Raw genomic sequence first — 22,099 nt, 5'->3', positions numbered from 1 at the left:
AGAGATTTTTCTAGGGAAAAATAAATGGGCCTGTTGTATCACCGGAGGCTTAACTGTGTGGAAGAGAATATATAGGAGAAGTTTCACAATTTTTTTGGAGAATTGAGACAAATTTGTGATAAGACCAAAGAACTAAGCACATAAGAAAACAAGACAGTAATCGACTCTAAGTCAAAATAAAAAGTTGTACGAGCAAGGAAACATTTAAACTACTAGGAAACCAGCAAACTACTAGGTTTGGTAGTGAATAATACTCCTGTAGTAACAAGAAGGCAAACATTAAATACTTTTCTAAACTGAGATATGATTATATTGAGGTGATAAAGGAAAGAACAGTGGAGTGCTGGTTTAGTGTAGGGGTGCTAAACCCCCATCTTACGGAACAAGAAGTCAGTAGAAACTAGCTCACATCAGCATACCAAGCAATAGCAGTATAAGCATATTACAGTGGTTCTCAAAGTGTAGTTTACTTTCTGGAAAGACAAAACTATTTTCATTTAAGTTGACACTTACACTGATGGTGCAAAAGCCACAGAGAGCAAAATTGCTGGTGCTTTAGCAACAGAAGTTAAAGCACTGTCACAAAACTGACTAGTGGTTATTGTGTTTACCACCACACTTGCAGCAAAAAAGAAAACAAAAAAAAAAAAAAAAAAAAAAAAAAAAATCCAGTTTCACTTAATAAAGCAGTAAAAATCTTTACTTTCATTAAACTTTAACCTTGAGTCAATGTATTTATAATATTCTGGGTGATGAAATGAGAAGAGCACTTGTGTGATTGCTTGAATTGAGGGTTGAACTAGCTGCTTCATGCATGAAATAACATTTTAATTTGAAAACACAACTGACAGATAAATTATGGTCATTCATAATTGGGTATTCCTCAGACATTTTTTCAAAAAGAAGGAAGCAAGTCTATCATTTTCAGTAAAAATAACTGATAGCATTTGTTGCCAATGAAAAAATTCGAGCTTTCAAGGAAAAGTGAGGATTTTGGAAAACGTGTAGATTTTGGAAATCTCTCACAGTGAGTTTAGGGCTTCCCAATACTTAAAGACTTTTTGATGAAATCAGTGGTGATATTAACAACCGTGATTTTTAAATACTATAAAATAAGCTGTGTTACTTTTTGAAAATCTGTATGACTCATTTTCCAAATGACCAATGCATGATGTTATCCATTCAGAGTTCAAAATAGACTGATAGGTTTTAGTCTAACAGAGTACAAAAGTTCATTGGTGTGGTTTCAGGTTTCGCATTGCAACTAACCTTTAAGAAGCTGCCGCTAGTTAAATGTTGATGTGGTATCAAAAAAGAACAGCCACAATACTCTGAAAAGGCTATTGAAATACTCCTCCTGTTACCAACTACATGTCTGTATAAGGCTGAATTTTTTCCATTTACTTCAACCCCAAAACATATTACAACAAACTGAATGTAGGAGCAAATATGAAAATCCAGCTATCTTCTATTAAGACAGATAGTAAAGAGATTTGCAAAAAATGTAAAACAACACCATTCTTCTCACTCAACTTTTTTTGTGTTTTGGAAAATAGTTACTTTTCATAAAATTATTTTATGTCAACATGTTTACTATTGTTAATTTAAAATGAATAAATAAATATTTTAAACATTTCTCAGTTTTAATTTCTAAGATGATAAATAATTGTAACTCATATAAACAAAACCTCTTTCGGGCCTCAACGATTTTTAAGACTGTAAAGGGGTCCTGAGTACCACTGGCATATTATTTAGAAAGCTGGAGGTAAGTAAATAGAAAACTGCAAAAAGAGTTGTAAGTGGTCTGTTCTTTAATAATATTTGACTTTTTAAGCAATGTAACTGTATTAGATTGATAAAACAAATATAAATAGCTATTTTAAAACAAACAAATACCTTCCCTCATGCAGGCATTCTAGGATTATCTCAATTCTTCGGATAATGTTTCTCATCTTTACCAAAACGAGAATGGAAACATCTGTGAGCAAATGGATAGCCACAAGGAGTTACACTGAATGATTCAAATGCCCAAACTCTCTGTCAGAACCTTTTTTGTCTTACTCAGATGGCCAGGATGGCTTCTGCCAGGCCCAAAGAACAATCAGTAACCTGACTTCACACTAAGAATGACTCTTTGACTATGACTTTAGCGCCATGATCCACTTAGTAATAACACACCAGTCAGGCTGCCTTGTAAAAGAAAAGGTATTATATTTACCCAGCTACCCTGAAGACTTCTGAGGGGAAGAAGGAAAACACAGTCTCCTCAAACATCTATCCATGTTAGAGAGTACTTCCATAGAAATGCCCTGACCAGCTGCATGTTTTTAGAACACCAAATCCTCATGACACTTACAGAATGGCAGTGGGTGCCAGATGTGATTCGTGACTCAACAGAAATGAGTCAGTGATCTAGGGAAATGGGGCAGGTCCGAAAGATAAAAAAGGACCCACCTTCGATGCAGTAGGATAGCTTGCCAGACCTGCTACTTTGGCTAGCTACCAAGCTTGGGAAGGGAGACACTGAAGAGACACATTTTTCAGATTTAACTGGACTTTTAGGCTGAATATCACCATTCCATAGTTAGGTTACTATTTCATCTAAAGTATGGCTTGGATAAATATTATGACTCACTGTTTTAGCACATTAGCAACTTCTAAATGTAATTTGAATGTGTTATTTCTGACTCACCAGTAATAATGCTCATTAACAGAATGATTATTCAGAGTCTTTCTTTAACCGTTCCCTAGTCCTTCCGAAATCCCTATCCCACTTCCTACGAGTATTATTCCCTCTACTAATACCCTGTTCTTTTCCTTCATGGAACCTATATATCATTTATAATTATGTATTTATTTGTAGTTTTATTTGTTTAATGCCTCTCTCTCCCTCAGTGGACAGTAAACACCACCAGGGCAGAGATTATCACACCTGTTTTGTTTGCCACTGTTTATCTGGCACCTAGCCCAGTCTATGAGACATCATACCTGCTCAGAAAACTTTTGTCATCTGAATGTTAAATGAGTGAACCCAAATTAGAATTATTCTAGCCTCAAGTCTTTTTCATTTTCATTTTTCAAGAAAGCTTGGGTGCTAGAAAAGAATTTCTCTTGAATTGTCTTTAACCACCTTCATCTAACAATGCTCGATCTCTTCAGTGAAAAAGGTAAGGCCTGTAACAGCCAAAAGGTAGTATATTTATTTACTGACATTTCCAGCTCTCTCCATGCATCAGAGTAACTCTTCACATGCAGAGTGCAACTAGAGTGTATTGGACAATAGGATAATAGTGGACGTTTTCTCACAGGACTCAAAGTTTGTTGAATTGTGTGACACAATTTGGTGTTTTGTATGTCCTGTTTGACTGCTACTAAATTAAAAAACTTAAGTTTTCATGCCCAATGGCTATGTTCCATTCAGGAGGATGGGGGTGTAAGTGAGGGGATACATCTATGCTTTAAGTTTTATTAAAATTTATTGAGTTCTTCTGGGTGGAAACTTCTTGGTAACTTAAGAAAAGCATAAATAAGCAATTGGCTAATACCAAGACATCAAGACCACCCCTTATCACATAGCCAATTTTAGATATAACAAACGAGAGGATCAATTAAAGTAAAGTTGAGGACAGTTTTAAAATATTTTAAAAGACTAAATTACTTTGGGGAGGACCGACCAGAAACTTCTTATTGTTTCCTTCTAGAAATCCTTCTTTTTCTTTATCTCATAGTACTTATTACTTCATTACTACATAATTTATTTATTTATTAAAGTTGTCATTTATAATGTGTTCTTGTTCACCTCATCGAGAATGTAATATGGCAAAAATTTTTGCTTTATTTACTGATGAATCCCAAGTACCTGGAAGAGTTTCTGATGGCTAGTCACTACTGAAATGAAATGTTATTGAATGAGGGAACAAATGAACATACTGAATTGTCTAGTTTTGTTGTTGTTGTTGATTCAACGTACTTGAATCTTTCCATGTTATATGTTTTAAAGTACAATTTCTTCCTTTCTTCTGTTTGCTTTCTTTCAGAATAAATTCTTCTACTTGTTTAATTTGGAGCCCTTTTCATGGTGTTGACTTTCCTTAGCTGTTTGATAACCTTGCTTTCTCAGGGATATTGGCTCTGATTACAGGAGATTGAGTCTGGTGATTGTTGAGAAGGGGAAGACTATGATTTTCGGTAGGGCGTATACTGGGTACCAGTAGCTTCTCGGTCCTCCTGGCTATTGCTAGCTGTCTGGGATACTGCCTGGCCTCTCCAGCACACAGTTGCTGCTCTGGCTTCTGAGTAAATGGCTGTGCCTGTTGCTCAGCCCAAGCAGGGGAAGCAGGAAGCACTGACTACACAGCTGCTCTGAATGTAGTTCCCAGATTAATCACCCTGACTGCCCCCGGGCCCCCTCCCACTTTACTGTATCTTTTGACTCTGAGCCTGGAGCATCCCAGAAGAGTTCCTAGCTCTACAGAAGTCCTCTCTGGGATATAATTTGGGCTTTGGGTTTCCCTGTCCATCAGCTTCCATCTATCTAGAGGGAGATTTACCACAAAACCAACGAAGCTTCAAGTTTCCTCACTTGCATGGCTCCTTTCCAAGGCCGTTGCTATAGTTTGAATGTCCTCTTTGAAATTCAAGTTAAAATTTAATTTCCAATATAATGCTGTTAGGAAGTGGGGCCTTTAATAAGTGATTAGGTCACTGAATGGATTAATACTGTTATCTTGGGAGTGGGTTAGTTATCTCTTGGGAGTGAGCTCCTAATGAAAAGGATGAGTTTGCCCTATTTCCTCTCTCTGTCTGGTACACTTCTTCTACCTTCCGCTTTCTGCCATGGGATGACCCTTGCCAGATGCCAGCACCATGTTCTTGGACTTTCCATCCTTCAGAACCGTGAGCCAAATAAGCTTCTGTTGTTTATAAGTTACCCAGTCTGTGGCATTCTGTTACAGCAACAGAAAATGGACTAAGACAGCCCTGTACCTAATTATGTATTCACAATCTTGCATTATTTATCTTAAAGAGGACCTCCCCAATTCTGTAAACTTCAGGGCCCACAAAACTTGGATCTGTCCCTTCCATATGCTTTCTACCTTTGGGGAATTTCTAAAATTTTCAGGTCTATAGAAGACATTCTTTATTGTTTTCCATTAGGTTTTGGGGTGTTGGAAGGGAAGGTAGGCCTATGTGCTCAGCCTACCATTTGATATGACCCCCTTTTCACTGTTAAATCACTTCTAATCTGTCTTCTGTACCCATCACTCTCTCAAAAACTGTTCTTACTGAGGTCCCTAATAGCCTCCATGTTATTAAATCAAATGATACTTTTCAGTTTTTATCTTATGTGAACTCTAATTAGTATTCAGTGTAGTTGACTACTTATTCCTTCTCAAAATGACTCTTCTTTTTTATGACTGCTTGTATATACCTTCCCAAACTTTAAATCTTGGAATTCCTTTGCAATATGGTCCATACAGGAAAGATACTCAAAATAATTACAGCTGATTCAGAATGGATGTCACAACCAATCAGAAAGAGGCAAAACATAAACAGCCTCAAGGGCTATAGCAATTGTACTGATTAAGTACCACCCTTGGGGCTTGTGGCCAATTCTCTTCTGACAAAAGTATGAGAAAGAAAATTGAGGCCAATTTCATACTTGAACAAAAAGGCAAAAGTTTTAAGCAAAACATTAGCAAACCAAGTCCAGAAATAGATAAAAAGATAATAGATTATGACCAAAATTGTGTTTATCCCAAGAAATCCAAGGTTGGTTTAACATAAAATTAATATTTGTTACCATATTAACAGAGTAAAGAAAAAATGATAATCTCAATAAATGTAGAAGTGTTTGATAAAATTCAACATCCATCCATGATTTAAAAAAAATGTTTTTTGGCAGCTAGCTGGTAAGGGGATCTGAACCCTGAAATTTTTTTTTTTTAAAGATGACCGGTAAGGAGATCTTAACCCTTGACTTGATGTTGTCAGCACTATGCTCAGCTGGTGAGCAAACCGGCCATCCCTATATAGGGACCTTGGCCTTGGTGTTATCAGCACTGCACTCTCCCAAGTGAGCCACGGGCCGGCCCTGAACCCTGAGATTTTTGAAAGTCTTAATCTTTGTAGACAAAATAACATACAACAAATCCTATGTAATGTCAAAAAATAAAAAGTATTTTCTTTAAGATCAGAAATAAGAGTAGATTGCCCAGTGTCACCACTTCTGTTCCACATTGTACTGGAGGACTTAGCCAGCTCAAAAAGGCAATGAGATCAAATATAAGATAGAGAATTAGGAAAAAGTCTTTACATAAATGTTTATAAATTTAGCAGTTACTGAATGAGGAAGATTTCTCAAATGAGAATTATTTTATGAATTTAGCAAGGTTATGGAAGTCAATTGCATTTCTCTATCTATATAACAAACATAGAATGTAATTTTTAAAAAAGGTACCATTTCTAATAACATAAAAAATGAGATACCTATGAATATAGCTAACCAAATATTTGTAAGACCCAGAGAAAAGATTACCAATCATTATTGAAAGATATTAAAGAATACCCAAAGAAATGGAGTAATACAATGCTCTTGAATATGAAAACTCAATATTTTAAGGATGTCAAATTCCCCTAAACTGATCTACAAATTCAATGCAATTCCAAAAATCCTGTTACATTTTTTTTTTTTTTAAAGATGACCGGTAAGGGGATCTCAACCCTTGGCTTGCTGTTGTCAGCACCACACTCGGCCAGTGAGCGAACCGGCCATCCCTATATGGGATCCGAACCCGTGGCCTTGGTGTTATCAGCACCGCACTCTCCCGAGTGAGCCACAGGGCGGCCCAATCCTGTTACATTTTAAAAGCTTTTTGTGGAATTTGATAAGATGATTTTAAACTCTATATTGTAGAGCAAAAGACCAAGAAGAGTCAAACATCTTTAAAATGAAAAATTTGGAAATCAAGAACTATGAAAAATCTATTGTAATGAAATAAATAAACCACAGGAAATGAATAGAGAGCCCAGAACTAGACCTACATGTTTATGGAATTTTGATTTATGACAGAGCTCTCAGTGGGGAAAAGGTGTATGTTTCCATAAACTGGTGCTGGAATAATTGGTTATCCAACCTAAAAAAAAAAAAATTGAAATGGGTTCTCTGCTTTACATTATACACAAAAATCAACTTAAGTGAATTAAAAACTTAAGTATTAAAGACAAAATTATAAAACTTTTAGAAGACAATATGCAGACACTTTTCAATTTATAACGGGGTTATGTCCTGATAAACACATCATAAGTTGAAAATATCAAGTCAAAAATGCATTTAATACACCTAGCCTACCTTAAATGTGCTCAGAACACTTACATTAGCCTACAGTTGGGCAAAATCATCTAACACAAAGCCCATTTTATAGTAAAGTGTTGAACATCTCATATAATTTATTGAATACTGCACTGAAAGTGAAAAATGGAATAGTTTTATGTGTACTCAAAGTACAGTTTCTACTGAATGCGTATGGTTTTTGCACTGTTGTAAAGTAGAAAAATCCCAAGTTCAACCGTTGTAAGTTGGTGACCATCTGTACAAGAATACCTTTATGACTTTGTTAGGAATAATTTCTTAAACTAGACACAAACTACGAGAACCAAAATCATAAAAGAAAAATTAATTAATTTGATAGTAAAGTTAAAATATCTAATTACCAAAAGACAGTATAGAGAAAACAAAAAGACAAATCAAACTGGTAGAGGTTATTTTCATAACACATATTATGATTCATATCCAGAATATTTAAAAATGTTTGCAAATCAATACGAAAAGGACAATCCAACAGAACCAAGTGAAAGATGTAAACAGGCGCTTCGCAGAAAATGAACCCTATCTGAGCTGGCCGGTTAGCTCAGTTGGTTGGAGCATAGCCTTATAACCCCAAGATCAGGGGTTTGCATCCCCATACTGGCCAGCTGCCAAAAAAAAAAAAAGAATGCTATCTGGTTAATAAACATATGAAATAAATCTCAACCTCATTAGTAACTACAGAAATGAAAATTAAGACCACATGAGATAATACTTCAGACCTGTTAGACTGGCAAAAATTAAACAGCCTGGTAATAGCAATATCAATGATGTAGAACAGCCAAAACTCGTATATAATGTTGGTGGGAATGTAAATTGACATAATTGCTTTGGAAAACAATTTGGTATCATCATAAAGTTAAACTTATACATACTCTGCCAGCAATTGCATGCCTAGACACACTCATGCATCAGGAAAAACTTGTGTACTGGGAGAGTATATGAGAACACTTATAATACCATTGTTCATATTAGGAAAAAAAACTGGAAATGACCCAAATGTGCAGCAATAATATAATAATCTAGTTGTATAGTAATATACTATATAGGAATGAAAAGGAATGAATTAGAGTTATATGTAACATGAATATACTTTTTAGGGAAAAAATTCAAGTAGCTGAAGAATATAGACATTATGATTCCACTTATATAAAAATTTTAAAACATGTAAAACTTACTAATATTATTTTTAAAAACATTTTCTTATGGAAACTTTCAAACACACCAAGTAGAGAGACTAGTACAATGAACCCATGTGTACACATTGCTTTGCTTCAGCAAATTATCAGCAGTTGGTTAAAACACAAATATGGCTGAGCCTCTTCCCTAGAGATCCTGACTTAGTAGGTCCAAGATGTGGCCTGAAAACTTGCCTGTCCATCAAGGTCCCAGGTGCTGCTGACACTGCTGGTCCAGGGATGCACTTTGAGTAGCCTGTACTAGGAGGCACTTAGTATCTGGCCTGTATTCCTTCCCTGGACTTATCTCAAACCATTTCCTCCTCATTCTTTATGTTCTGGCGACATCAGTTCCTTCAATTCCTTAAACTCAGCAATTGCCTTGCTGCCTCAAGGGCTTCAAATTTTCTATTCCTTCAGCCCACAACACTTTCCCCCCACACCCTACTTTGCCAGGCTAACTTCTAGTTGTTCCTTATGTCTCAGCTTTAATGCCACTTTTCAGGAAAACCTTCCCCAACCTACTCACAAGGTTTGGTTCCTTTGCTATATGCTCCCTCCTTTATAATGTTGTAATTATATAATCACTTGTATAATTTTTGTTTATCTGTGTTCCTTACTAGATTTTAAGCTCCATGAAGCAGGAATTTGTCTTGTTCACTGCTTTAATCTGAGTGCCTATAACAGTACATGGCATGTAAAGTAGACACTTAATATTTGTAGGATGAATGAATGAATGAAGGTACCCAGGTTTTGCCAAAAAGTGGGGAAAAAAGCTTCTAAATAATGTAATGTTAAATTCCCCTATATCATTTAAGATATCCTTTTTGTAAAAAAATACTATTCTGTTTCCTTTATTTTATTTTATTTTATTTTTATTTTTATTTTTGTCTTTTTTCGTGTCCGGCAATGGATCGCAACCCTCAGTGTCGCGCCCGTATCGGACCGGGACCGGCAACGGGATTGCAACCCTTGGTGTTGCGTCTGCACCTCGCTCAGCCAGTGAGCGGGAACCGGTCTGTATGTGGGATCCGAACCCTCGGCAGGAGCGCCACCGCGCTCCCAAGCGGCGCACTGTAGCAGTGCGCCACCGGGCCGGCCCTGTTTCCTTTTTTAAAAAAAAAAATACTATTCTGTTTCCTTTTCATTTCCTTGCTACATTACTTGTAGGCAAATGTACAGAAGTAGCAATAACAAAACTGAACAGCTATAGCGGGCATTGACATCTATAAAAGGTAAATTCATGCTACCTCAGAAGGTTGTGTACAAGCAAACACAGTGTGACCCAGCTGTACATTCCTGGGAAAAGAATTTGGAGTCAGGACACAAAAAGGGATCGTGGCCATTTGCTGTGAATTCCTGCAGACTCTTTCATCTGTAAGTAATGCGTGAATGTATTTCACGTTCTAAGACAATTCCTCCAATGAAGCTATGGTCAAGATTAACAAGCTTTCAAAAATGCTAACTTCAGTGATATGTGATCCCATCCCTACTTATAAAACAATTTCTACCCAATTAACTTGGAAATCAATAGTATAAGCAAAAATGATTTCCGGCTTGCTAACCTAGGTTTACAAAAACATGGGGAAAATACTGATTTCACACAGAAGCACATAGATATAAGGTTAGGCTTCAGTTGCCCAGTATGCTTACTACATTTTCTTGTTAAAATAGCAAAAAGGATACTATTCTTCTTGACTACAGTGTTCCCATATAGCAAACCAAAATGTCTCATTATTTCATTATTTTAACACATTTTTAAAGGAATTCTTTGGATCAAAATCTGTGCTCCTAGGTCCTGTGGAGGTGCCTCAGGAGTTTCAGTGGTGAGCAAGCAGGTAAGGACTCCAGGCTCTCTCTGCCCCACCCGTCTTCAATACCAACAGCACGAGTTTTATCTTTGAAAAGATATGTGTGTGCATGCACGTGTGTGTGTAATATGTATTGCGGTTAATATGTAATGGGTTTTTTGGGGGGTGGGGCATTACTCCTTAAAGAAGGTTGGAAAACTTCCACTCAAGGGCTGAACTGAACCAACAACTAGAAGTTGGTTCCAAGTGTTACCTGTATGTACAATCCCTTTGTAAAATCACAGAGATACTGTATCAGATGTTTCCCAGTGTCCAGGTTATTCCTTGAAATATCTCTAGTTTCATTATCCTTTCATTTGACCATTAGTCCTACATTTCTCACCACCTATTGGATATTGTCCCTCCATCCCCTCAGACTCAACTTCTATCAACTTCCTCCACAAATCAGCCACCTCTTCCATTTTCTCAGTCCTGGTCAGAGACCCCCTCTTTCTTTCAGGTACCCTGCTTCAAACGTGTAGATTATTTTTTAACTCATCCTTCTTATCCAGTCATCAAGTTCAGCTTAATTTCTCTTCTTCTAAACATGGCTCACTAACATCCTTTCTCCTGTTTTCCACTGCACCATCCCAGTTCCACCAGAGCACCTGATGCCTGGGATGCCTTCCACAGCTTCCTAAGTGGCCTCATGGCTCCATTCTTTTTTTCTTTTTTTGCAGTTGGCCAGTATGGGGTCCAAGGATTGAACCTTTTTTTTTTTTTTTTCCTTTTTATCTTTTTTCGTGTCCGGCAACGGATCGCAACCCTCAGTGTCGCGCCCGTACCGGACCGGGACCGGCAACAGGATCGCAAACCTCGGTGCTGCGCCCACACCTCGCTCAGCCAGTGAGCGGGAACCGGTCTGTATGTGGGATCCGAACCCTCGGCAGGAGCGCCGCCGCGCTCCCAAGTGGCGCACTGTAGCAGTGCGCCACCGGGCCGGCCCAAGGATCGAACCTTTAACGTTGGTGTTATCAGCACCACTCACTAACCAAGTGAGCGAACTGTCCATCCCTCCATTCTTTTTTGATCTAACTCATTCTTCCAGACTAATTCTCCTTAAACGCTCTCTTTCATCTTGTTAATTCCCTCTACACAACCTTGAATGGTTTCCAGTTTGTTTTGAAACCAAGTCTGAACTATTCTGCTTTGCTTTCAAGGCTCTTCAAAATCATATGGCTCTACTCTCCTTTCTAATTAGGTCAGTCTCCTCCCTGTCATTACAATTCCAGCATCTGTGCACTTATATAAACATGTTGAGTTGACCTGGCCTGAAAGGACGCATTCCTTCCACCTACCTCTTCAGTCTTATCTCTAATCTTTCCTTACTCGGTACCCCGTATTCTTGACATAATCAAGTACTTTGGGTCCCTGAAAACACTTGCCTCTGGGCCTTCACACTTGCATTCCCCTCCCTCCCTTGGTCTCCATCTCTGCTTTCTTTATCCTGCACTCTAAACAGAGTAACTCATATCTTCCTTTCAGCCACCACTGCATCGTATACCTATTTCTATTATAGACCTTATACCCAGTATTGCAGTGTTTTGATTACATGTCTGTTTGATTTCTCCACTAGATTGTGAGCCACGCTCTCAGAATAGTTCAGACTTGGTTTCAAAACGAGGTCCCTGGCCTCCAATAGCTCACAACTGTTTTGTACTCCTGGTGAATTGCTTCAGTAACTCGATAGGTGTTTGTTGAATCAATAAATGAGTAAATTTCTATTTAAATCCTTTTCACTCTTCAAAGTTCAACTAAAATTCTCCCTGTGTCTTTGAGTCCCCTATGAAGTGTTCTTTGAGAGTTGTTGTCTTTCATCTCTTCTCTGAAGCCTCATAGTAATTATGGCTTGTATTATAAAAATGAGGAGATTTTAAAAAATTGGATCACAAGCTCCTTGAATGTAGGGACACATATTTATATTGTCTGTGTCATTGCATTGACAACAGTGCTGAGCATATAGTAAAAGCTAAATAAACATTTGTTTTCTGATGAGAGTTATACACTCCTCAATTCTGTGCTTAGGAAAGTAATAACAGCTACTAGCCTACCTGGAAAATTCTAATTTTTTTCTTAATATAACCATAGTCATGAAATTAAGTACAGATTTATTCAGAAAATATTTAGTGAATACCTACTAATTTCCTGGCATCAAAGCATTGATTGAAATATAGGCATGAATTCTATTAATAAATAATTTTTTTCCCAGGTAAAATTAGTAGTGCTAATACATGGAAGCTCTGTACATTTCTTTCACTTTTAAATTTGTAGACTTGTAAATTTTTAGTGGTCAATTGAGTAGTTTTTCAGTGGTTACCAGATTACTTTGTTTTTTTGGGGAATGGGTACTTTGAAGTTCTTTCTGGTTGATTTTTCTCAGTGGTGCACTGAATTCATTCTTGGATATGAGATTGTCATGGTTGGGAAATGGGGAGGATGAGTCCTGAATGGTCTGGTGTAATGTTTTTTTGACCAATCTATATCCAGAAACTATGTAGTGGGCTGGACAGGACTAATCTAAATTGTGTATATACCATAACTTCAGTGCTTGCCAGCTTACTTAGACTGACCAGATGCCACAGATTGGTATCAAGGTCCTGTAGTGTCACCTCTCTAGGGTTACTGGCCACGATCCCAAGGAAGGTCATTAGGCACATTTAGAGTAGAAGGGCAGAAACTGCCCTGTGTTCTTCAGTCCCAACCCTTCCCACATCTTAGGTCACCTGTCTCACTCCTGATTTAAATCTAAGGTGTGTTTCTTGTTTTCTTGTTTCCTTATTCATTAGTTCACTCAACATTTCTAAATGACAACTATGGGCAAGAAGCTGTGCTTGGTGCTCAAGATACAAAGGCAAAAACAACAGAACCCCTGTCTTCAAGGAGATCAGTTGAATAACCTGAAAGTAAAATGTATACGCCATTGTAGAAACAATATTTGACATTGACTTATGTTGCCTTTGAAAAGCAAAATTCAATATATGAATATGTCTTTAGGCCAGAATCCCTTGAATTAATATGCATATATAAATTAAAATGCTATTATTAATATTAATACTATTATTGTTATATAATATGAATATTATGTAAAAAAAAAAGATGAGGCCCTTTTTACATACAGAGAATAAACTTTAAATAGTAATGAAGTAATATCCTAGAAGTAATTAGGTGGCTAAGGAGGCAAAGTAGCTCTTACAGGACTCTAAATACCAATAATTCTCTATAAAGTAATACATTTCAACCACATTATTCACATATTATTACATTATAATATTAAAGGTAGCAAATGCCACCCGGGGGGCCTAAGGCTGGTTCCAGGTTTTGTGGTACCTGAAACTGATAAATGTGGAAGGACTCCTCAAAATAAAATAGAATTAAAATTAGGTATAGCCTATACAAGTGAGGACTCCTGAAGCTTATACTCCATTTGCCTCACAGAAAAGCTGGCTATGGTAGGCCCATAAAAAATATATATCACTTTTACCCATCAGTCATATTAGGGAAAGATTTGGGGTATTGGGGAGAATAGTGTTCATTAAGCTGATATCAAAAGTTTATAATAAATTTAATACATGTGAAATGAGTCTTTAAATTGACCTTAGCCACAGCCTTATTCTATCTTTATTCTATTAGTCTTTATCCTATTATTTGTCTTTCTTTAAAATTCAAAAAATGCCACAGGTACTTGTTGAATAGAGACCTCAAATACTTTCCTTTTTTAGGCTATAGACTGTAAACCTACACTGTTCAATACTGTGGTCATTAGCCACATGGGTTTACTGGGCACTCGAAATGTGGCTACTGCAGCTGAAGAACTGAATTTTTAATTATATTTAATTTTAATTAATTTAAGTTAAAAATGGATGCTCAATTCAGTCATTGCAAAACTTTTAAATATGTTTGGAATAACTTGGGCATGTCAATCTACTTTTTCAACTGTGTATTTTATGAAATCTAAATGCAGATTAAGTTTTTCCTAGGAAAATTTAGCATCCAAATTGAGATGTGCTGTAAGTATTGAATTCATAACTGGATTTCAAATCCCTGGTATGACAAAAAGAATGTGAAATATCTTGTGAATAATGCTTATATTGATTACGTGTTGAAAGGATAATATTAATATTGGTTAAATAAGGTATGTTATTAAACTTAATTTCACCTAGTTCTTTTTACTTTTTAAAAATGTGGCTACTAGAAAATTTGAAATTACATACATAGCTAGTATTATATTTCTGTTGAACAGAGGTGCTTTAGACGCTGACTGCTTTTCTCAAAGGGATTATGTAATTTTTGAAACCACATACTTAAAAGGTGAAGCTTAGGAGGATCTTGGTAGATGGAAAACAATTACCAAACATCCAACGGGACATTTTTACCTGACTTGAGGCGGTGGAATTCCTACCACTATGCAATCCAACTGTACTCGGGTTCCTTCTGGAACTTCTCTGCTCCGTAACTTTTGAGTGAACCGGGGAGGTTGGCCCAGAGGTTCTTCGTAGTACAAAGATGAAGGTGAAGACCCTGGGGAGGAATCCCCACCAGATGCCTCGCTGGCAGCCTGCTCAGCTTCACGTCTCTTGGCTTCCTGCTGTTCAAGGGCATGATTCACTTCATTGTCCCTGGTATCCACAGGGATAGGGATGGGAGCAGAAGATCTTTCTCGTCTTTCTGACAGAGCTGAGAAACCGGAGCTGTTTTCCTGTGTATCTTTGTTGTGAGATTCCAGTTTGCTCTTGTGGTTTTTGCAGGCACGAGGTCTAATCCTCTTGGAGCTATGGGCTTTGAAAAGGGAGGACAGCTCCTCAATGAAATCGGCAGCCTTATTTAGGAATACTTTTTTGCACTGGGTTTCAGAACTATACTGTGGCCTTTTTGCCTCCTGGGGGCTCTCTTTCGAGCTGGTAGGACTTTGAGGGTTGTCCTGGCAGAAGTTAGGCTCAAAACTTGATTTAGGTGAGTGTTTCATCTGATCAGAAGAAAGATGTTTTCTACCTTGAGCTTCATCTGCTTTCTCCAAAGGGTCGTGATTGATGGCCAGTCTCGCCAGATTGACACTTTCATCTAATTCTTCTTGGCTTAGAAAGGCTGAAAGGTCTGGAAGGTCATCTTGGCCTCCTCCTTCAGCAGCCCCAGGACTGCCATAATGGAAAGGGCTGGAGGAAGGCTCTGCTCGACTCCTCTCATTGTTTCCCCGATGTCTAGTTTCAGCTAAATAGCTCTCTCTTAGAAGCTGAGATATGGAGGTAGAGGCTTCTATGCTGTCGTCTTGCATGCTGTCACAAAATAATAACCATAACAAAAAGTTTGGATCATTTCTATGGAACAATAAGTCTGTCTATTATAGCATGGTGGATTCTTAAGAACTTAAAGCTCAAAATAAAAAAATGCCTAATTTTAATACACAAAATGTACACCGAAGACTTAAAGATTACTCTCAAATTATAAAACAGATAGGAACTGAATGAAGTTTCCCTGACATTGAAACTAAAATCCTGGGTGATCACCACTTTATTTAATTCTTTAAATGCAAGTTCAATTGTGAAAGCTATGACATAACTATAATGATATTAAATATAATCTGTAAGCCTCATTTTGATAATATCCATAAAAGCCTTTTCATTATAAAGTGCTTTCATACACAGAGATTTGTTCTTTATCCTTTCCTCTTTACCTTGAATGTAGTAGAATTATAGAAATGAAAAGATATTGACAACATAGTCTCATCAGTTACTGAAAATATACATTTGATCTAGCTCATGGAAAATAATGCTTTTGTTTTTGACTACAGCTAAGCTGTTTAAATTCAATGCTGTTATTATGCTCATTCTGCCCTTGAAAACTATGGTGCTTTAGCCTCTTCACATAAGGCTACAAAGATATGAGTCAGAGCCTAGGTTTTAAAAAACCTCTTAAACTAACATTGGTTAGGAAGGGAAATGGGAGACAGCAGAACTGGGTGCTTGGCAGGAGACTTTTCACTGTGTATCCTTCCTCACTTTTGAATTTTAACTCTATGAATGTATTCCCTATTCAAAAAATAAATATTTTTTAAAGTCTTAAGAAAATAATATAATAATGCACACTGATTTTATATTATTAATATTATACCCATTTATTCATTCAAACATTTACTAGAGGGATGGAAAACTTGTGACTCAGAGGCTGTCATACCTAAAAGATGACACTCACTGATTACAATATTTTTCCTACTGACTCTGACTTCCTTAACATTGCACTCCTTCAGCCGCACCAATCAATCAGAGATGGTAATGATGATGAAGACTATTTGCCATTCTTGGCTACTATGTGCTAGGCCTTGTACTGGGAGGGTTAAGTCTCCTAAATCTCTCCTGGCTTTGAGATTCTATGACAAAACATTTCAGTTTATTCATCTTCTTTTTCTTACCTGATAGCTTCACTTATATCATGCATAAGGCTTCCTAGGAACTGCCCTAGTTTCTAAGCTTCTGGAGACCTATCCAAAACTGACCTCTAAATTGGCAAAGTAGGCAGTGACCTTGAAAGGACAATTAGAGATAGCTAAAAGGATCACCTACAGCAAAAAAAATTTTCCACACGCTTGCACAGCCTGAGATTGCTCCTCTTAGGGCCGCTTATTTGTGTAAAGTCTATAATGCCTTTAAAAATATTAATTTAAAATACAAAGGTGTTAGATTAGGCAAAGATTTATCTACAAAGGTATTCATTCTAGTACAGGTGATAATATTAAAAATTGAAACCATATAAAATAATAAGAAAGTATTAATTACATTATGGTATATTCATTAAATAGAACTATATAACTATGTTAAATTTTGTAGAACAGTGAATAATATACAAAACAGTATATGAAAGTATAATTGATATCTCAATTGAAAAATTTTCTCATTTGTACATCAACTATGTGGAAGAACAGATACATGAAATAAGCTGCAAAATGCTATTTGGAAATGTAATTAATATACTGATTGAAAATCCTCATTTGTATATTAACTATTTCTTCAGGCTAGATTGAGTTTCTGTATATATTTAGATGTAAGAGAGAAAATTAAGTGCCTTATAAATCAGGGTGGCCTTCTCTCTATTAATGGGATATTATTGTATATTCTGTCTTATGTGACTTGGTCTTTAACTCTTTGTTTTAAGATGGCTTTTATTTTGAGGCAATATGGAATGAGCATTGGCCTTGGAACCAGATAGAGCTGATTTCAAATTCTGGCTTCACCTCTTAGCAGTTCTGTGAGTTTGAGAGATTTACTTAACTTCTCTCAGCTTTGACTTCCTCATCTGCAAAACATGGATAATATCTATTTCACAAGAGAGTTAGAATTAATAACAGCATGAAAGCAAAGTCCTAAAAATAGGGCATGCTGCCATAATGGGTACTCAACTGATGTTGGTAAAAAAACAAAACGTAGGTAAAGGTAATGATAATGTTGAAGAGCTCTCAGAAAGTTTATTTATTTATGGTGGAAACAGAAAAGAAAATACTCAAGTAATCACTGCTTTCTGCATCTATTTTTTTTAAGAAAAGAAGCCAGTTGAGGTGTCAATGGGTACCCATTCTTATGCTTATGGTCATGAGAAATTATTATGGTAACAAAATTTTCAGGTATTCAAAATAAAGGTTTTCTTTAATGTAGTATTTATAGCCTAATACTTTGGTGTGAGTTAGAACTGGCTCAAAACCTAGTTCTGACACTTCCTAGCTGTGTAAGCTTGAGAAACTTTAACCTCTATAAGCCTCAGTTTACTCATCTGTAAAGCAATGATAATAACAGCAGCCATCTCATAGGTTGAAGTGATGATTAAATGTGCTTGGCATTTAGTAAACATTCAATAAATTGTAGTTACCATTACTATAATAATCATCATCAAAATTACTATTGTTATATGACAACTATGGCCACATATCATGGTCTCTATTTTTTACGTAAGAAATGGAGGTAGAGCTAGTGAAGTGACTTGACCCAAGGAAAAACTTTGAAGAGAAACTGAACTCTAGATTTGTAGTTAATTCAGTGTATCTATACTCTATTGAAATACTCACAGTATCATGAGTGAACCATGCTGAGTTCTTTGTACATATTCCCTTTGCTTGGGCTGCTCCCTGTCGCCACCTTCCTTCACTGTCTTAGTGAACCAAGTCCTGCATGGTCTTCAATTCCTAGATGAGATATCGCTGCCCTGGAATTTCTTCTCTTCCCTGGGTTGGGGACCTCTCCCATGTGCTCCCAAGGCTCACTGTCCTGATCCCAAACACAGCACTTACCCCAATAGGTTGAATTTGTCTATTTACTTGTCTCCCTTGCTTTGTTTTGTACATCATCACCTCTGTACACACAGAGCACATAGAAAGTAGTCAATAAATATCTGTTGAATTCTTTTGTTCATTAGAATTCCCTGATAAATCTATCATTTATCTTTTTTCTTTTTCTATTTTTTTAAATTGTAGGGTAAAGTAAGCCAGATAAAGGAGGACAAAGGAAACTTATAGACACACAAAAAAAATATAAACTGGTAACTGCATTCATAACTTTAAGGTGAACTTAAAATGAAAGTGTGTTTATGGTAGATAAGATAACTGGAGTTATGCTTTATTTCATACAAGAAATGTCAAAGAACATCTGATTATAATCAGAAAACCTGGGTTTAAATCCCATTTCCAACACTAAATAACTTTGATATCTTGAGAAAACCACTTAATGCCTCTGAACTTCAATCATTCTCAACTACCAAATAGGATAGAAAAATTTTGTCGTAGAGAGTTCTCAGATGAAAATGCATATATAAATTATTAAGCTGATATGTATCAGTTAAAATAGGAAATATGAAGATGTATCACTTTCTCTTTCAAGCATTAATTTAAAAACTTTCATTTTTAAGAATTAATTTAAAAACTACCTGTTATAAAATTTGTACTTTAAGGGCTGGCCCGTGGCTCACTCGGGAGAGTGCGGTGCTGATAACACCAAGGCCACAGGTTCAGATCCTATATAGGGATGGCCGGTTCGCTCACTGGCTGAGCGTGGTGCTGACAACACCAAGCCAAGGGTTAAATCCCCTTACCAGTCATCTTTAAAAAATAAAAAAATTGTACTTTAAAAAAGCCCCAGTGCTATTATGGATAAACTAGCTTTCATTTATTCCCAGTGCTATTATGGATAAACTAGCTTTCATTTATTCATTCACTCAATAATTTTTTTTTTCAAAAAAAATTGTACTTTAAAAAAGCCCCAGTGCTATTATGGATAAACTAGCTTTCATTTATTCATTCACTCAATAATTTTTTTTTTCCTGTGGCTGGCCCATACAGGGATCCCAACCCTTGACCTTGGTGTTATAACCCCACTCTATAAGCAACTGAGTTAACTGGCCAGCTCCTCATTCAATAAATCTTTATCGAGCATCTACTCCATGCCAGGCACTATTCCAGGCACTGTGGATTTAGCAGTGAGCAAAACACAGTCTCTATCCTCATGAAGCTGGCATTCTAGTGGGAAAGATATTAATGTTCAGAAGAAAAATAAAGTAGGGCATGGGAATGGAGAATGATGAGGGAGGGAGGAAGGTGTGCTATTTCAGCTACGAAGGTCAAGCAAACCTTCTAATGCAGTGGAGAAGTTAGCCACGCGACCATATGGGAGGAAGGATATTCCCAACTGAAAAAGAACTTAAGTGTCAAGGCCTGAAGAGGTGAGTGTTCAGTGCATTTGAATCAAGCCCAGTGAGCCAGGAGATGAGTGAAAAAGAAGAGTGGAAGGAAATGAGGTCAGAAAGGTAGAAGGCCAGATCATGTAAGGCCTTGCAGACCATGGAAGGGACTTCAACTTTTATTAAATGTGTGAATGGGAAACCATCTTAAGGTTTTGAGAAGCAGATGCAATGGTTTTGAAAAATTTAATCATGGCTGCTATGTAAAGATTCAGGATGAAGGGGGCAAGTGTGGAAACAGGCAGATCAGTTAGGAGGCTGTTGCAATATACTATGCAAGAGATGATGGTGGCTTGGACCAATGCGTGGTAGCAGTGAGAGGTGGCGAGAAGTGATCAGATGTGAGATATTTTTTGAAAGTAGAGCCAATATGATTTGCTGATGGGTTGAAAGTGGGATATGAGAAAATGAGCAGAGTCAAGGATGACTACAATATTTATGGCCTGAGCGACTGGGTGATTGGTGGAATCATTTACTGGGATGAGGCAGGAGCAAGTTTCAGGAAATAAGGTGTTCTCTTAGACATTTCATCCTGAGTGTTCAGAGTAACATTCGACTCTATTTCCTTTTTTCTGTTTCTTACAAAATTGAGACTTAGATTTTATGCCACTTTCAAAATAAGAATGAGTAATTGAAAACAGATCATGTTATTGGTGAAATGGTAGTAGATTGGAGATGAAAGAATTAATCATCAAGACAGACTTTAGTAAATGATGTAAACAAAGGTGGCCACCTAGAAAGTTTATTGAACTTCCTTTACTTTGCTGAATATCTCAATTTTTTCCCCTAGTATTCCTCCTGAAAAGAGGATTTGCCCTAAGAATTGCTGAAAATGTAAGTCTGTTTCATAAAAGCAAAAGTTGATGCTGATGCCTTTGGGCTTATTTCTCAACTCATGTTAACTCAGCACTACCCTTCTTTAGGCTCTGAGAAGACTTTGTTGTTGGAAATATCATATGGTATAAACTCGTCTTTCAGTTATAATATGAATATTTAAACTGGGACATTGACTAGGGAATTGGTACAACCTAACGTGAAGTACTCTGAATTCAAACATAAACAGGTAAATCTGGATAAAAGGTGTATGAATGTTGTTCGTAGCATTCTTGTAACTTTTCTTTAAATTTGAAATTATTTCTAAATAAAAGTATTTTATAAAATGTTTACAAAATGCATATACCTTCTGACCCAGCAATTCCACTTATAGGTTTTGAGCTCCAAGATATGCTTCAACAAATACAAAATGAAGGATGTACAAAGGTACAGCAGTCATTCCTTAGTATCTTTGGGGAATTGGTTCCAGGATCCCCATGGATACCAAAATCTGTGGATGCTCAAGTCCCTGATATAAAATGGTGTAGTATTTGCATATAATCTAAGTGGATCCTCCCAAATACTTTAAATCATCTCTAGATTACTTAGATTACCTAATACAATGTAAATGCTATGTAAATAGTTGTTATACTGTATTGTTCTTAATTTTTAATATTTTAAATTTTTTATTGTTACATTGTTATTTTTTAATGTTTTTCCCCCCTCAATATTCTCGATTTTTGGTTGGTTGAATCCACAGATGTGGAACTCAGGATATCCAGGGCCAACTGTACTGAAGTTTTCTGGGTGTGCTGGTATATTAGATATTTAAATAAAAAAACAGACCTGGGGGGATGGAATGCAGAGATGTTGGTCAAAGGGTACAAAGTTTCAGTTAGACAGAAGGAATAAATTCTGGAGATCTAAGGTACAGCATGGTGACTATAGTTAATAATAACGTAAAGTATTCTTGAAAACTTCTAAGACAGTAAACCTGACATATTCTCAACACACAATAAAGATTAGTGTGTGAGGTGAGGAATATGTTAATTAGCTTGATTTAATCATTGTATGGGGCTGGACAGTTAGCTTAGTAGGTTAGAGCATCGCCTTGTAATACCAAGGTTAACAGTTTGGATACCCATCCCTGCCATCCACCAAAAAAAAAAAAAAAAAAAAAC

General features: G+C 36.6%; 1 protein-coding gene across 1 annotated transcript in view; it reads right to left on the bottom strand.

Annotated features, from left to right (window-relative positions):
* MYPN (myopalladin) overlaps positions 1-15,663 on the bottom strand; it is a 76,257-nt gene extending 60,594 nt beyond the window's left edge. The window contains exon 1 of the mRNA XM_008567107.1: positions 14,768-15,663. Coding sequence (XP_008565329.1) covers positions 14,768-15,663 — 896 coding nt within the window. The remainder of the gene's footprint in view (positions 1-14,767) is intronic.
* Between the last annotated feature and the right edge of the window lie 6,436 nt (positions 15,664-22,099).

Source organism: Galeopterus variegatus, unplaced genomic scaffold (assembly GCF_000696425.1).
Source record: "Galeopterus variegatus unplaced genomic scaffold, G_variegatus-3.0.2 Scaffold293, whole genome shotgun sequence".
In the NCBI taxonomy this organism is placed as follows: Eukaryota; Metazoa; Chordata; class Mammalia; order Dermoptera; family Cynocephalidae; genus Galeopterus; species Galeopterus variegatus.
The sequence above is the reverse complement of the archived record's forward strand: the minus strand, read 5'-3'. Positions and strand labels throughout refer to the sequence as shown.